A 16,915-nucleotide genomic window follows, 5' to 3' on the forward strand; every position below is an offset into this window, starting at 1 on the left:
AACTGTCATAATACCACCCTGTCTTTGGAGGGCTCCAGAGTCCAAGGTTCGCTTCCCTGTTCATTAGCTCATGACTGCTTGTGGCAGAAGGTGTGATAACCCTGTCCCCTCTGATTGATAAGGTAGTTAAAATCCAAGGGAGGCAATATTATTCAGTTACTCATTCATGGGAGAAAGAGTGTTTGAATCCTCCTATGTGGTAGGCACTAATTTAGGTACTGGATTATAGCATTGAACACACCACAGTTCCTGCTTTCCTGGCGTTTAGAGTCCAGTGGGAGAAAATACATAGCAAACAAACCCAGCAGTGTCCTGCATAAGGGTCAGGCCAGATGGAAGCAGTGCAGGTGAAGAGAAGCCCAGCTGTGGTCCTTGGCTGTTGCTGCTGGCAGTCTGTAAAGCCTGGGTTTTGTTCTACATTAGCGTGTTCTCGTCTTTAATCCTTCCCCAAACCTATGAGGCGGCACGCCGGTAGTTGGATAGTGTTGTCGTTAGACCAAAGTCACAGTGATAGTAAGTGGTCAATCTAGGACTTGAACCCAGAAACTGTGGGTTCTTTCCACTCATCTACTCACCTGTAGAGCATTTTCTGGTAGCTTGAAAGGGAGTAGTGCTAGATTTAGTGTGCCTCGAAGAGAAGGTGGATACGTTCCCTGACTACGACTGACAAGATAGTCTGTTTAGAGCTGGTACTTTACACTCTGTCACCCTGAGCTGCATTTGGAGGTTAATCACTTGCCCGAGGTCTCAGAATGGTTACCATGGAGTCTTTAAAAATTTAATAATTTGTGTAAGGGGACCCTGAGGGTCTGTGTGATTACCATGCCTGACACTTAAAACGCAATATATGATGTTTTGCAGACTCGCTACGGGACCCAGGTTCACAGCTACATGCCTGTCCCGCTGGGACTGCCGCCTGCCTGGTGAGAGGGGACGAGGCGTTTGACGTCGGCCAACCCAAGGAGGGGCTGAAGTTGGTGGGCAAGGACAGGTCAGTCTGAGGCCTCCGCTGCTGTTGGCATTTTTAATCTTCAACAAGAGCCTGACTTTTAGGGAGTTGCAAGAGTGTCCTTTCTCAACAAGGCTTAGATGGTCCCTGCAAAATTACTACTTCCCACGTGTTTGTGAGGTCATTGGTCATTGCTGTGAGTCACATAGGGTGGTTTGCTTTTTGCCCGCTTTCTGACCACTTGTCTCTTTAGCAGTAAAATATATGTCATGATCCAGTCCGTAGTGCGTAGTGCATTTGCTTCGTGAAATAATACCTATCTTAAGGTATGTTCTGATAGTTTTCATTCATGTCACCCATGAAGTCAGTTGTGTGTCTTTGGTTATCTGCTCTTTGGAGGGCATGGGACAGGAGGGGGCGGTTTGTTGCTGACCTTCCAGGGTGCGGAGTTACTTCCTCCCTGGGGTGTGGTAGGCACCCCGTGTCCCAGCAGGCGTTGTGTGCTCCCGTGTAAACTGTGCTGTTTACATACGTTCTTCCTTTTCTCCAGCACATTGCACACGACCAAGTCCTGAACTTAGAGCAAGGATTCTGATTTTCTCCCCATTCTAGGGGCCTTCGGTAGATGCCTCGTTTTGGCTCGGTTTAGACCAGAACTAATGGCATGTCAGGGTGGTTGTAGAAATGGTGTGCAATTATAGGTTGCACTTGTGTCCCTAGAAAGCACAAGAGCATAACCGGAATGTTTGGAATTTTCTGTTATGTGTCTGCATTAGTTTGCCTAGGCTGCCATAGGAAAATGCTAGAGACTAGGTGCCTTAAACCACGGAGATTTATCCCCTCATGGTCTGTGAGGCTGGAAGTCTGAGACCAAGGTGTCGCCAGTGTTGGTTTCTTCTGAGGGATCGCTCCTTGACTCGTTAGGTGGGCATCTTCCCCATGCGAGTCTGTCCTAGTCTCTTCTGATAAGGATGCCGGTCATAGGCCATGAGGGCCCACTCATATGACCTCATTTTTTTTTTTTTTTTACTTATTTACCACTTTAAAGGCCCTGTGTCCAGATACAGCCACATGCTGAGGTAATGCTCAGGACTTCACTGTATCAACTGAATCTGAAATGGAAAGGGGTGATGCTAAATTGAGTGTACCTCAAGGAGAAGGTGAAACCATTCAGCCCACCAGTGTCCTAAGTGATGAATTGGTAATTCTTAATACCAGTGATTGAATGAGTGAAGATGCAGTAAAACGTGGGGCACCAAACAGGAGTCCGAGCTTGTCTTGGGAGAAGAGGCAGGCCGTGCTCCGGGCGGCCAGGGGCAGCGGCCCTTCCCACGGCGAGCACGGTGGGCCCTGGCGGTGCAGGCCCTGGCGCTGGGGCTCCGTGGCGGGGGTCGACTCCAGGTCTGTGGCTGCTGGGCCAGTTCTCTGGGGTATCTTCAGGTTAAAAAAAAAAAAAGATCTCCGGCCTGCACTTAGAAGTTGTTGTTTAAAGAGGAAATGACCCTGTGACCTTGTGGGTAAAAGTGGGTTTGGCCTGTTCTGTGTTTGTTTTGTTTTGTTAGCTCATTTATAACCTTTTTGTTTGTTTTACTCAAACAGCTTTTCTTAGTATTTCAAATATAATGCTCACTGATGTTTACTTTTAAGTTGTTTTTTTCAAATTGAAATACAGTTATTTTATTCCAAAGCTTCTTTTATATATATATATATATATATATATATGTTTTTTGTTGTTGTTGTTTTTTTTGAGACAGAGTCTCAGTCTGTCACCTTGGCTAGAGTGCCGTGGTGTCAGCCCAGCTCACAGCAACCTCCAACTCCTGGGCTCAAGCGATCCTCCTGCTTCAGCCTCCCAAGTAGCTGGGACTACAGGCAGGCGCCACCACGCCCGGCTAATTTTTTCTGTGTATTTTTAGTTGTTCATATAATTTCTTTCTATTTTTAGTAGAGACAGGGTATCATTCTTGCTCAGGCTGGTCTCAAATTCCTGACCTCAAGCGATCCTCCCTTCTCAGCCTCCCAGAGTGCTAGGATTACAGGTGTGAGCCACTGCGCCCGGCCTTCTTTTATATTTTAATGTTTCTTCTGTCACCCCTCTCTCCCCAAGTGAGTGTGCTGCATGCTTGGAGCAGCATGCTAATTTGAATGTAATTTTTACCTCTGTAATTCTCTTTGCTCAATGCGGATCTCACAGGCTTGTCCTGAGTTATGTGAAGGAAGAGGGAGAAAAGCTCGATTTTTGTGATGGCCACAGCCCAGCAGTGACTATTACATTTGTTTGCCCGTCAGAGCGGAGAGAGGTAAGTGACTGTGTCCCCAGGACTTGAAAGTGAGGATGTGAGCCTGGGTCACTGAACCCAGGTCTGTGCTGGGGCGGGTGGGCCTGGGTGCAGGAGTGGGGTGCTGTCGAGAAAGCCACTGCTGGGCTCGCGGGAGGAGGCTCCCTGCGGGAGAGCAGTTTGCTGCTTGGTTTTTGCTTTTTTCTGCACCAACCAGGAGGGGCCTGCGTGTATATCAGGATGGCGTGGTGTGTTCTCTGAGTCTGCCTGAGGTGATTTTATTTTGGTAGTTAGGTTGATTTTAGCACACAGTTGAAAGACCACGAGCATAATCTCAAGCCTGTGCTTTCTTCTAGGGGAGCATTTCCCTCCTTCCCTGCCTGCCTCCCGCTCCCCCACTTCCAGGGCAGGTTGATTGCTCTCCCCTCCGACTGTTCATTAAATCTGCGGCGCTGTTGTAAACTCCTTGAGAGTAGCTGCCGAGTAGTGTTTGTCCTTGACTCCTCGTGGCCAGGTCAGTTTGCTGGTTAAGTGTTTTAATAGGGGGCATTCCCCAGGGAGGAAGGGGCAGCACTTTCCTTTAATTTATCTCTGCTTTCTTAGTAAGGGAATGAAGTAGGTGGGGCTGAATTCTTTGGCCAGAGAACCACATTCCCCTTCCCGCAAACAAATGTGGAATTTGCTCTGATTTGAGGCTGGCAGCTGGCCTGCCATGGGTGTGTGGGATCTGCAGACACAAGTGTGGTCAAGGCTCAGCTCCCCTGTTGTGTCCCCAGACTTCCGTGTCCACGCGCTGTAGGCGTTAGCAGAGACCTGACTGTCTGACGTTGGTTCTGGATAGGAATGTTGGGAATATTTATTTATACTTTCCATTTGTACCTATGTAAATTGAAATCTTTTACGTCTGGTTAGATGTTCTAAACTGGTAGTAGTTTTAGTATTTTCCTTTCTTTTAGTTTGTTCTATATTTGGTAAGAATCACTTTATACTATGATAATTAAGAAAATTGAGGGTTTCTCTCCTATTTTTCTCCAAGGGGTATGAGGCATTTCTTCGTGTTAGAGGAAGCTGATTTGTTGTTAGTGAGGCTAGAGGTTCCCTTCCAAGCCTAACTGTTCACTGGGCAGAATTTGGGTGGCATGTGCTTAGATGCCCCTCAGTACTTAGAAGTTTTATTTAAGCATTTATGTTGGCTCATTCAGTGCTTCTAGCAGCCGGTATTTAGTAGATATTCCCCTTGTCATATAGATATTTTTTAAAAAAGTTTACTGAATTTACATACTATAAAATTCACCTCTTTTAAGTACAATTCAATGGTTATTAGTATCTTTACAGAGTTATGCACCCATGCCCACAATCTAATTTTAGAACATTTCTGTCACCCCAAAAAGAAACCTCATGCCTATTAGCAGTCTTTTCCCATTGCTACCCCCAGCCCTGGCAACCACGGATCTTCTTTCTGTCTCTATGGATTTGCCTTTTCTGGACATTTCATGTAAATGCAATCCTGCAGTCTGTGGCTTTCGGTATCTGGCTTCTCTCACTGAGTGCTCTGCTGTGCCTCACTGTCTGTCTGACTGCACTGAGCCAAGTGGTCGGAAGCGTCGATTTTGAGTCAGTCGGAAGAGGGCTGGGCTGCAACTCTGCAGCTTACTTAGTTGTGTGTGACCTATTTGTAAAGCCAGCACTTGGTTCTGTGCCTGGCATGTAGCAGGTGCTCAGTAAATGCTTACGGGACGAATGGTGCCTAGAGACAGCAGAGCTATTCCTGGTACGAAGCCCAATAAGCCATTTCTCCTGAGGATGATTAGAAAGGTGGCAGTGGCACCCCCGTGAACAATGACCTCATTAGCACCTTCCACAATTCCCGCACAGATGAGTGTCAGGGCTCCCGGCTTGTGAAATCAGCTCTCCGGCAGCAAAATGGCAGAATCCGGGTTTGTGGTTGGGTGGTGCCCTGGCTTCGCCCAGGAGCAGATTTGGGTTCAGATGAGGGACCCTGTTGTCACTGTTAGGAAAGGAGTTACGGACCGTTGCCCTGGATGTGTACATGCAGGGTGATGCTCCCCTGGCCCCGGCGAAGTGCTTCTTGTGGAAGGGAGTGAATGGACTGCGCACCCCTCACGGCCCATTACCGTTTGCCAGGGTCATAATGATTGTCAGGTGCCGCTGACTTCAGGGTGTGCTGACGCTTTTGTATCTCTCTAAAGGTGACCAAGAAGGAAATGAAGTTGTAAGTCAAGTAAGGAAAAATTTAAAAAGAGTAAAATAAAAAAAAAAGTAAAAGTAAATGGAGTTGTCGTAAGTCAAATAATGTATTAGGGGAAATTACGATTTAAAAAAACAGGAATGATGAAATATAAAATAACCTCTTTTTGAGCTTTCCAGAAGCATAGAAAATCTGCATTTCAGCTACATTTTAAAAAGTTTACTTTGTTCCTTTCAAATTGTTCCTGGTAGGGCACCATTCCCAAGCTCACTGCTAAATCCAATTGCCGCTATGAGATTGAGTGGGTTACTGAGTACGCCTGCCACAGAGATTACCTGGAAAGTAAAACCTGCTCTCTGAGCAGCGAGCAGCAGGATGTGACCATTGACCTCAGGCCCCTGGCCCAGGAGGGCAAAGGTGAGTGGGCTTTTGCCTGCCCTGCTTCCGGCACGGCTTAGGCAGAAAGGGGCCCGAGAGGGAGCAAGGCGGTCCGGGCTGAGCAGTCCATGCCGCTGGCTGGAGAACTGCAGTTTGGGCTGGTGTTTTAGAAACAGGATTCTGCTTTGGCTAAAGTAATACTGTAACTTTTTAACATCTACTCATGCAAAAGAGCCTCTTCTCGTTTATTTCCCTTTCTTTATGTTTAGTCTATCATTCGGATGGAAAAGAATACATGTTTCATTTGAATGTCTGTGGAGGAACTGAAACGCAGATCTGCAATAAGAAAGACACTGCAGTTTGCCAAATTAAAAAGACCGATTCCACTCAAGTCAAAGTAGCAGGAAGATACCAGACTCAAACCCTCCGGTGTGTAAAGAGCTTCTTCGTAATTTTCAAGTATATTGTGTATATTCTTGTGGAACATAACTCACTCCCCTCCTCCTCTTCCTCCTTCCATTTTCCATAAAGTGCGGGAAAATTAGTTAAGCCAGCGTTCCTTCCTGTTTGACTTAGGCAAGTTGCCATTTGTCACTAAGCAGTTGGATGTTTCTCCTGGCTTTATAGTAAGAGTCCCTCTGTTAGAACTGCTTGTTTTATAAACATATTATTTGTAAGAACTACACTGTAGGAAAACTATCTAATTAATTCACAGTTGATATGGTTTTGTATTTTAAAATATGTTTTCGAGGAGTTTTGATTTTTCTTTGGCAGTTTGAGAATCTGAAATACCATTAACATTATATAAAAGTTTTTAAACAACAACAAAAAATGCATTTGGTGGAATCTGGCTGACCCTTACCTTGGTACTTAACCATCAGAAAAGTAGTATGAAAATGCAGTTTTCTGAAAATGTGTTATGGGCAATTGTGATTCAAAAGATAGGAACAGAAAAATGTAAAAACCCCAACAATCTATCTTTGAGCTTTTCAGAAGTGTGGAATATCTGCATTTAAAAGTTTTCACTTTGTTCCTTTCAAAGTGTTCAGGGTCAGTACTGTCCAGGATCCCATGAGACTGTGTTTATGGCAGCTGATGGCAAGGCTGTCTAATTCTTGGGCATTATTTATTTTGTAAAAAATCTAAAATTGAAAGCACGAGAAGTGCTCATGCCCACAGAAAAACTTTCAGCATTTTCTTCCAGCCAGTTACTGCTTTGAAGCAAGAAGATGGCAAGCCCATACATTTGGAACTCATTTCCTTTAGACATTTTCTTCCCCAGCTGGCTAGAGAGCTTGCTGTTTTATGTCAGTAGTGATTTGTTGACGGTATGCAAAAGGCTTAATGCAGACTTTTTAAAAAAATTAAAATTTATTTCTTGGTTCTACCAAACACGTTTGTATTATTGTCACAAAAATCTAGATATTCTGATGGAGACCTCACCTTGTTATATTTTGGAGGCGACGAATGCAGCTCAGGCTTTCAGCGGATGAGTGTCATAAACTTTGAGTGCAATAAGACTGCCGGTAAGTAAGTGCTGGGGTGCAGTCCCTACCATTTGCATTGATGGATGTGTGTGTGTGCACATGCACGTGCGTATGTTCTTGGAAGTGGAACACTGAATGGAAAAGTCAGATGTCCTTCGTGAGACTGGCTACCTCTAGTCCCAAGACTGTTTTTTCTGCTAGAGTAACCCCCCCCCTCCCCCGGCCCCCAGGGACACACACATCCTGTTTCCATTTTCCTCTGCTCTCTGTGTTTGTTTTGGGAATGGGCCCAGCACTGAGCTTGCTGGGAAAGAGTTTCGGTGTTGAATTTTGGTGCATACTCAAGCAAGAATGGGTCCAGCAGAGGTGGGTTGGCTCACCAGCTTCCAACGGGTGGCCCCTTCTTTTATGTAATGAGTATCAAGATAACCTTTTTACAAATGGTAGCCCTGTGGTAGAGTTTGGATCTGGGAATTGCAGGATGTCACTGAGCACATTTAAGCTGAAGGTGGCCTGGCTTTCTTTAAGTGATTAAAAGAATCATCCTTGAGTCACTAAGGCACTGGCATTTCAAAAAGCTGTGATGGTATCTGTATCATGAAGATTTTAGACACAGTTGCATCTGTAGAGAGGTGATGGGATTCCATCATCATCAGAGACCCAGAGACCCATCCTATCTGGTGACCCCCAGCCTGTGACCCCAGGCACCCCTGCAGGCCCACCAGCCACTGCACAGAGCTCGGCCTGGTTTCCAGCCCCCAGGCCCCTCTGTGTACAACCAGCCCAAGTACACATGGCTGCCCCACCCCTGAGGGTATTTCGGGCCCTTCCTTCTGTTTGTTTTGTGAGTTTCTGTGGCAGAGCTGTAGATGGTTCGGTCAGGGAGGGAGCAGGCTCCTACGTGACTCACCGTAGGATCTGCGCTCCTGAAGCTCCCCTGGCTCAGTGGGGGAAACGCAGTGGGGGAGACGTCAGGTGCTTGTGCTATCACAGCCTCAGGCTCTGATAAACTCCCTCGCAAGCAAGCAAGGATCGGGCCCAGGGTGATGCAGCTGGGAAGGCGCTCCAGTCACTGCCAACTGTGCGCCTGCTCCACCAGGGTGCCGCCATTCACAGGATCCGCCATTGCTGCCCTTGCTTCTGCACGTGGACTCCGCTGTTCTGCTGGGATGTGTTTGCTGGCCCTTTTCGCCACTTGCACGGTACACACATTCGTTCAGTACCTATTTGCTTAGGGCCTGCGAGGCCTGAGGGTGCCTGTGACAGTGTTCCAGGTGTTCACAGACTAGAAACAGACAGTAAAAAGGAACATGATGATTGAAGCCCAGGACCGTGTGTGCTGAAATAGAGCCACTGCTTGGTGTCGTCATCCCTGCCCTTTACCAGGAGGGGCACCGAGGGCAGGCTGGGCCGGGGTCTGGGCTGCCTACGAGGATTAGGCAGTTAAGTGAGGAGGGGGTGCTGCCCGAGTCACAGGGTGCACGGAAGTGAGCCAGGTGCGTGGCGGAGCTGTGGGCACCTGGACTCGAGGTGCTCAAAGGTAGGACCTGCAAGCAGGTCAGAGGCTGCATGTTTGTCCTGCAGAAGAGCTGGACTCTGTCTGCAAATCAGAGTGAAGTTCCATGGATTTGCAGCAGGCGTGTGACATGCATCTGATTTGTGAGTGAGACAAACCAGGGTGGCCTTTGGATACATCTGTGCAGTTTGAACGCTCCCTGCCCCACTCAGGTTCTCCATCCTCCTGTCGTCTTGGTCTCGGCCTACTTTTAGGAGACCACGTCTGAATTCTGAATCTCACCTCTCCTGCTCTGGGTCCCCTGTCCCTGGGAAATGCAGCCTGCTTTGTTTTCCATGTCCCCAACCCTCAGGCACCCGTGCTTGGTTCTGGTTTCTGTATCCCCCCAAGCTGGCTCTCTGGGACCCCTGCTGGCTCGGGCCGCCCTGCTGTGGTCCGAGTCTCCCTCCGGCCTTGTGACCTCCTCTGGCCCTGTTCTGTTCAGGGGTTTTTACTAATGACTTGGCTGAGGACTTTGAGAGTGTGCTGATCTCATCTGGGGATGCTGGGAAAATAGAGTAACGATCCAAGTGGACCAGGAGGATATGAGAAGGGCATGTAGCAGCGGACTCCAGGGGAGAGGTGTGGACATTGCAGAGTTGTGCCCAGAAAGCTAAAGCCCAAATGAGCAATGCTTGAAAATGCTGCAAGCACCCCCACACTGGTTTGTTCTCTTTTATTATAAAAATTTTCAAACATACAAGTAGAAAGACATTACAGTGAAAATGCCACCACTCTAACAGCTGTTAATGTTTGGCTAAATTTGTTTCTTGTAAACCATATATCGTTGCTGGATCATATCACCCCACCCGATGCCAAAAAAGAACAATTTCTTTATGTAAATCCAATACCATTACTGTACTTCACATAATGAACAATGATACCCTAATATCAAAAACCCAGTGTTTTACTAGGCTGTTTTCATTATGATTGTAACAAGGAGCCTGGGTAGAGAGATGTTAGGTGTTTTGTTGGGAGGGTTTTGGGAATAGGTGGCATTGTCTTTGCCACAGTAATGGAGGAGGAGTGCTGTCACCAGCTCCTTAGGCAGAGAGCTCCTTGGTTCCATCAGAAATCTCCCCTCCCCCTTGGCTGGACTGGGCCACGTAGGAAAGGGGTGTGCTGCAGAATAAGCTGGAGCCTGGGGAGCCAGGCTGGAGCCTCGGGGACTGTGTGAGTGAGGGAGAGATTGTGCAGGGCTGACGCTGGTGCTGTTGACGGACAGAGAGAAACCACAGGCCCCAGGAATTGTGATTTCTGGAGGCAAAGCCCCTTTGGTAGAGGGGAGTGTAGCTTCTTATTCTGCTAAAATCTTTTGAGGAAAGAGTACACGTAAGATGCATACCAATGGTTGTTTCTGCCTGCAGATCATTAGTAAGTCTCAGATGCAAAACCAGCTCCAAAGTGGGGTAGGACCGTTCATAGTATTATTTAATTGTGAATAATTCAAATTTATCTGGTGAAAGAAAAACACAGTGACTATTTCAAGTTTGCAGAAACACTAATCTTTTCCCAATAGTGAAACAGGAATCCAGTAGGATTAAACTACTCTTAAACTAGATAAATGAGTACTGAGTTACTCCACCACAGGGCAGCACGGGCCCAGCGGGGGTGGCGGGCTCTAGTTGTCCACTGGGCCTGGGAAAGGGAGGTGGAAGTCACTCTTCTTAAAGCACATAGTTTGAAGTACTTACTCAGAACAAAACCAACCAATCAAAAACAAAGGGGAAAAAAAAAAAGAAAAATAGAAAAAACCCCCACAGTGGAGTAGGAGGTTTTGCCTCGTGGTTACGAGTTGCCCGAGGCTAGACCATCTGCGTTTGATTCCCAGATCCTCTACTTTTTAGTTGTGAAACCACAGGCAAGTTAGTTAGCCACCCTAAGTCTAAGAAATGGGGCTAAAATTGTACCTGTGCCGTAGGGTTTTGAGGATGAAATATGTTATACAGTGATTTTGTCATCGAGTGGACATGGTGGAGTGTCTCATACCTAAGCCTAGATGGCAGAGCCTGCTGCTCACCTGGGCTGTATGATGTAGCCTGTCCTTAGGCTACAAACCTGTACAGCACGTGACTGTACCGAATGCTATAGGCAGTTGGAATACAATGGTGAGTATTGAGTGTCTAAACTTAGCTAAACTTAGAAAAGGTACAGGGAAAATACAGTATTACAATCTTACGGGACCGACATCGTGTATATGGCCTGTCATTGAAGCGTCAGTGTCACGTAGCACATGGCTGTATCTGTAATAAAGTTCTCAAAGCAGAGCCTGTTTCCCCGCAGCCAGCCCTTGTGCAGCTGAGATGCTTAGCTTAGTGCCTGGCTCAGGTTGTGCTTGGTATAGATCAGCTGCTGTTGCTGGCATTTTAATTACAATGATTATAATATTAAAGATGTAGTAGCAATTACAGTTGAAATACCATTTGCTCTTAATACAAGGTCTTCCTTTTTCCTTAGAACATTTAACAACTCAGGACACCAAACCTTGAGGAGGCCAATCACGTGGGAGGTCCAGACAAGGATTCTTAAATCATCAACGGGGTGGAAAAGGGAGCTTTGTGCCCGAGGCCCACCGGCCTGGAAAGGCGAGGAGATGGGATTTCCAGCAGGGGGAAGTCCGCAGAGTCTGCCGAATCCCGGGCTCTGTGGGATGGGCAAGCAGCCCATGAAGAGCCGCTTTTCAGACAGGAGCTGTGCCGTTCAGCCAACGGATGGGACGTCTGTGGGGCTCATGGGAGGGGGTGGGGGCAGGAGGAAGAGGCTGGATTTGAGGAGGGCATTACAGACAGATGCCCTGACGGAGCCACAAGAATGCCTATGCCATTTGGAGGTGTGCCGACATTGTGGGGCTGGTGTGGGATCTTGGCACGCGTCAGTGGGAGCGACTGTATGCGTTCTCTGCTTTTTTGCTTCCACCTTAGGGAGAGTCCCAGGGATCTTGTCTTGCTCAGGGTCACATCATTAAGTCAGCAGCACTCTTGGAACTAGAGCCCCGGTCTTTGCCCTCCCCTCTGAGTCCCTGTCCTCGCCCGGAGAGGTCCACCATCCTGCTGGCAGCTGACCCAGAGTCTGCTGGCCGCCTGCACGTTCCCTCATGCGTGCTCCTCTCATCATGGGGCGCATTGTAAACAGCTTCCTATCAAGCTCCTGACACCGCTCTACCAAGATGAAAAGCACGCAGGCCTGCTTGCGAGGGCTTACGTTTAAGCACCTGAAACATAATGCAAGCCTTTCTAGTCTCTGACCCCAAGGGCTTCTGAGAAATCTGGACTTGAATTTTTTGACAGGACAATTGGCATTGGTCCTGTTGACTGTTTCTTCCCTTGCTCCTTAGACATTCCTTGGTTCTGGTCACATAATAGGGTTTTATTTTTTCCTCTTGAACTGCACAGGTAACGATGGCAGAGGGTCTCCCGTGTTCACCGGAGAGGTCGACTGCACCTACTTCTTCACGTGGGACACGAAATACGCTTGTGTCAAAGAGAAGGAAGACCTCCTCTGCGGTGCCACCGACGGGGAAAAGCGCTACGACCTGTCCGCGCTGGCCCGCCACTCAGGTAGCGCTCTCCTCGCCGTGGGGCCTCCGTCGGTGCGTCCATGGGACGTTTCCCGGTGGATGCTTTTGGAGATGCTGTTCTGTTTTCTTTGGTTGGGGTACAGCCCCTTTACACGGGGCTGCATGAATCGGTAGAAGAGCGTTGCCCTGGGAGCTGAAACACCTGCCCCGCGGCCGGCACTCCCATCTTCTAGTTGTGTTACCCTGGGCCAGTCTTGCCATAGTTGAGCGAAAGCTACCTCAGTGCCTACTGTGTGGCAGGCCTTGTGCTTTGTGTTTAGAAGCTTTTATTTTTTATTTTTTAAATTTCGATTCTTAACATCAGCCTTCTGGAAGAATGGGAACTTCTGACAGGGATAACCCACCTTCCGGGGGGATTTGTGGTTCTACCCTTTTGGCAGCCCTGGAACTAGGTGTGTAGAGAGGCCAGTTGCCTCCGTAAGGTGAGGTCATCCCTGAGGTGGAGAGAATGACCTGCCTCGTGTAATTGCCACTCAGAGAAGTCACGTAATTACCAGCTGTGACAGGATTGTTGCTTGTGTCTCCTGAGTCCTATCTGGTTTGGAAAGTACAACGCTAGAAAGAGGAATCTCTCTTCTGTGGTGTGTGAGCTTCCTCTGGCCTTGAACACGGGAGGTCTGCTATAAGTGCTCTGTCTTGGGGAAGTGCCTTGGCGCTGTGGTGTGTGCTGATGAAGAAATTGGTTTTCCGTGCAGTGCAAAGAACTCTGTCTAGCGTCAGACTCAGAGACCCTCAAGGGCTGGTGCTGCCGCGTCCCACCGTGTTTGCTTGAGCAGGTGGTCCTGCAGCCCGAGCGCTGACAGTGGGCTGATGGTCGTACTAGAGCCCATCAGGCAGCTTTTCTTTTTGAAACGTCACTGTGCACAAGACACAACCTAGGACCTGTGGAGGGACTCAGAGATACATTTACTCACTCAGAGACTTCTGACCTGGCTCTGGTTCTCTAGGAATCTGGAGTATTGTGTAGTGTTTGCATGTAGATGGCCCCAGCCCTGAGGAAGCACTGAGGTAGAAGACAAAACCTTTTCCTGCTGCCTAAAAAAGTCCATGCCAACCCAGACTCCCAGTGTTTAGGCGGGTCTGTGTTTACATTCACAGTCTTGTGTGGTTTCTTGTAGGCCGTTCATGTCAGAGTACAGCTCTCCGTGAGTGTTGCCTCGCCACTGCTGGGGTTTGGTGTTTTTGGCTTCCAAGCCCCAGTCCGAACCTGCAAAGGAGTATTTTCACATGAGAACATGTATTTTTATGTCTTTATGTCCGTTTTCACACAATTCTGGTTTACTACTTTGGTGGCTATTTGTTTATGGGATGCTTTGCTCTGTGGCCACTCCACCGCCTGCTATGGCCCAGCACTCAGCGTGTGCCCCTCACCCCTTGCAGGGTTTCGGTCAGCATCTGTTCACTTTGGCCTGTGAGCTCAGTGGCCCGGCGGATCTTGTTTATCTTCCATGGTACCGAGCATCGTGTCCTGCACTCTGTCTGTGTACGTGTGCGAGCTGTGGGTCTCTTTTAGCCGAATCGGCCTTCACAGAGGTTGAAGCTGGGCACGATGTCGGTGGCTGGCCTTCCTGCCAGGTCCCAAGACATGGGCTGGCTTCCTGATTTGGTTTTTAGGTTCCAATTTTATATGGTGGGGCCTGGGAGAACTGTGCTGTTTAATTTTCCACCCCCGGTTGAGACGGGTTTTCTGAAGGAGTGTTGGGGCATAGTTTGTTTCCATCACACTAAACGAGAAACCGGAGAATCTCAGCGAGTTTCTGTACCTTCAGCCTGCTCAGATCCGGATCCGTGCTTGGGATTGAGTGACCAAATGCCTGGGGAGCTTTGGACACTTGACCTTTGGCTTAATCACAGTTTAGGTGTGACTCACGGAGAAATCGTCATTGCCTTTGACTAAAAGAAACTTTTTTTTTTTTTGGTCACAGAACCGGAACAGAATTGGGAAGCGGTGGATGGCAGCCAGACGGAAACAGAAAAGCAGCATTTTTTCATTAATATCTGCCACAGAGTGCTGCGGGAAGGCAAGGCGAGAGGCTGTCCTGAGGATGCGGCCGTGTGCGCAGTGGGTGAGTTGTGCCCAGCGGGAAGATCTGGGTGACGCTTTTCCCAAGGCGTGCTGCATTCGGCTTGGATGAGTTAGGAAGTCCTCCTGCGGTTTATCTAAGCCTCCTCTTTCTGGGTTCAGCGTATAAAGGGTGGTAAAATTTTTTTTTAATGACTTAAATGTCAGTAACTGCGTGAGGCACTCTGAAATCCTGAGGTTGGCCAAAGCCTCCTGACTTTGGCTAAAGCCATAACTGGTAGTAGAAAGAACCATGTTGGAAAATACTTTATTATCTTTGCAGTTTGTGACCTGAAGAATAACATTGTCAGTACTTGTGTAAAGCCCATTTTGATTTTTTAAACTTGACTGCCTGGAATTGTTCAAAAGTTACGCCTTAAGAGAAGTGGAATCTCAGTTGTAACCTTGTAAAAGAGTGCTTAGGTTCCTTTTGCTGTGATTGTTTTGGTCCTAATAGCTGTCATGCAGAGACTTCTCGGTTTGATACAGATATTTAGCACATTAGTTGTTTTTCATTTAAGACTCACCTTGGAAATGCAGGTGATGAGAGTAATGAGAATCTACTATAAATATTCAGTAAGGAATTGTGAGCGTTGGTTGGATTTTAGGAATTATCCAGATATTCAGAATTGGTGGTGTGTCTTTAAAAGCAGGAGTATGTGACCGAGTTTTAACACTTCATAGTAACAATCAACTGAACCAAGAAGTCAGTGGCCACCTACTTGGGCTGCTGAACAGGTTTAGTTAGTCACTGCTTTGGTCATGAGACAAACTGACCCCTCGGCTGTGCTTTCAAGACTCTGTGTCCTGGGGTAGCTGAGGTCCCGAAAATGGGGGATAGTGTGATTTTACAAATGGTGATGGTGCACCTGCAGGCCGTTTGTCTCTTGTGCCCTTGGTGGACATTGTGTGTCATTCAGGGCACTTTCCTGCTAGGCCTACAGATGGCCTTGGAGGCTCCAGTGTGGCTGTTACTGCCCAAATGTGTCATGCAAGAAAACCTATTGAGCCAGGCAGGGTGGCTCACACCTGTAATCCCAGCAATCTAGGAGGCCAAGGCAGGAGGATCGCTTGAGTCCAGGAGTTCGAGATCAGCCTGGGCAACATAGTGAGAGCTCATCTCTACAAAAATAATAGTAAAAAGAAGAAAATCTACTGCCTGTCCCAGTGAGCCAGGTGGCTGGAGAAGGGGCCGTGGCTGGGTTTGGGCTGAGTTTTTCCCCCCCCCATCTTTGTCTGTGTCATGATCATTTTTAACCTCATCTTCTGGTTTTTTTTCTTACTTTCTCTTTTCCAGATAAGAATGGAAGTAAAAATCTGGGAAAGTTTATTTCTTCTCCCACAAAAGAGAAAGGAAACATTCAACTCTCTTATTCAGATGGTGACGATTGTGGTGATGGCAAGAAAATAAGAACTAATATCACACTTGTGTGCAAGCCAGGTAAAAATTTAAAAAGAAAAAAAGATGAAATCTTTTACAGGCTCTTGCCAGAGGTGTCCTTCAGTCTTCATTTCTGTGTTCCTCATTGGCCGCTGCACGGCGATCAGCCAACAAGGGGTGGTGCTAAGCATTTTAGGTTCTAGACTCTTTGGTGATAAGAGATGCATCAGTTGGATTTTTCCCCCATGTCCCATCCGAAACCAATCCAGAAATGGAGAAACCAGATGGTCAAAGGGAGACGCGAGTCTCAGCACGGCATCCTCTTCCTTAGGAGTGATACGGGGTCAGTTGTGTGGGTTGCTTAACTTCCTCCAAAAGGGGAAAAAATCATAAATCATTTTAAAATGTTGCTCATGATCTCATCATTTAAACAAAATGTTAATTTTCATTTCTTGTGTTTTACATATATGTTGTTATTACTGAGTCAAAATTTTTGTATATTCACACATTTTAATGTTCCTCAAAATGTGGTATTTTGTGAATGTTCTTCTATGTTTCAGCGTTCTATTTATAATTTCTAGAGACTTCCTTGTCGATGTGGTGTGGTTTTACTATTTTTAAATGTTTTCCCTATTGTTGTATTAATAATGTGTTTCCAGTGTTGGTATTGTGCTATTACATATCCCCTCTCTCCGTCTCGTTGCAATGTTTCCTTTGGATAAGTTCCCAGCTGTTGGAGAAGGTCAAAGGCTAGGAACATGCCTTTTTTGCTTTTTTAATCAGGGTAAAACATAACGTAAAGTAAAATTTACTATTTTAAAAAATGGTGATAAAATACACATAAAATTTACCATCATAACTGTTTTTAATGCCACTAGTTCAGTGATGTTAAGGGCTTTCTCTCAGTCACGTTGTGCGCCCACCACCACCATCCATCTGCAGAAATTTTTTATCTTCCCAAACTGAAACTCAGCCCCCATTAAACACTAACTCCTCGCTGCCCCCCCTGGCGCACCATTCCACTGTCTGTCTCCACAG

General features: G+C 47.2%; 1 protein-coding gene across 1 annotated transcript in view; it reads left to right on the plus strand.

Moving 5' to 3' along the window:
- IGF2R (insulin like growth factor 2 receptor) overlaps positions 1-16,915 on the plus strand; it is a 101,158-nt gene that overhangs the window by 37,151 nt on the left and 47,092 nt on the right. Inside the window, exons 6-13 of the mRNA XM_045544685.1 lie at positions 862-991; positions 3,144-3,249; positions 5,689-5,854; positions 6,085-6,244; positions 7,238-7,341; positions 12,250-12,414; positions 14,360-14,500; positions 15,794-15,937. Coding sequence (XP_045400641.1) covers positions 862-991; positions 3,144-3,249; positions 5,689-5,854; positions 6,085-6,244; positions 7,238-7,341; positions 12,250-12,414; positions 14,360-14,500; positions 15,794-15,937 — 1,116 coding nt within the window. The remainder of the gene's footprint in view (positions 1-861; positions 992-3,143; positions 3,250-5,688; positions 5,855-6,084; positions 6,245-7,237; positions 7,342-12,249; positions 12,415-14,359; positions 14,501-15,793; positions 15,938-16,915) is intronic.

The sequence above is a fragment of the Lemur catta genome, chromosome 2 (assembly GCF_020740605.2).
Source record: "Lemur catta isolate mLemCat1 chromosome 2, mLemCat1.pri, whole genome shotgun sequence".
Lineage (NCBI taxonomy): Eukaryota > Metazoa > Chordata > Mammalia > Primates > Lemuridae > Lemur > Lemur catta.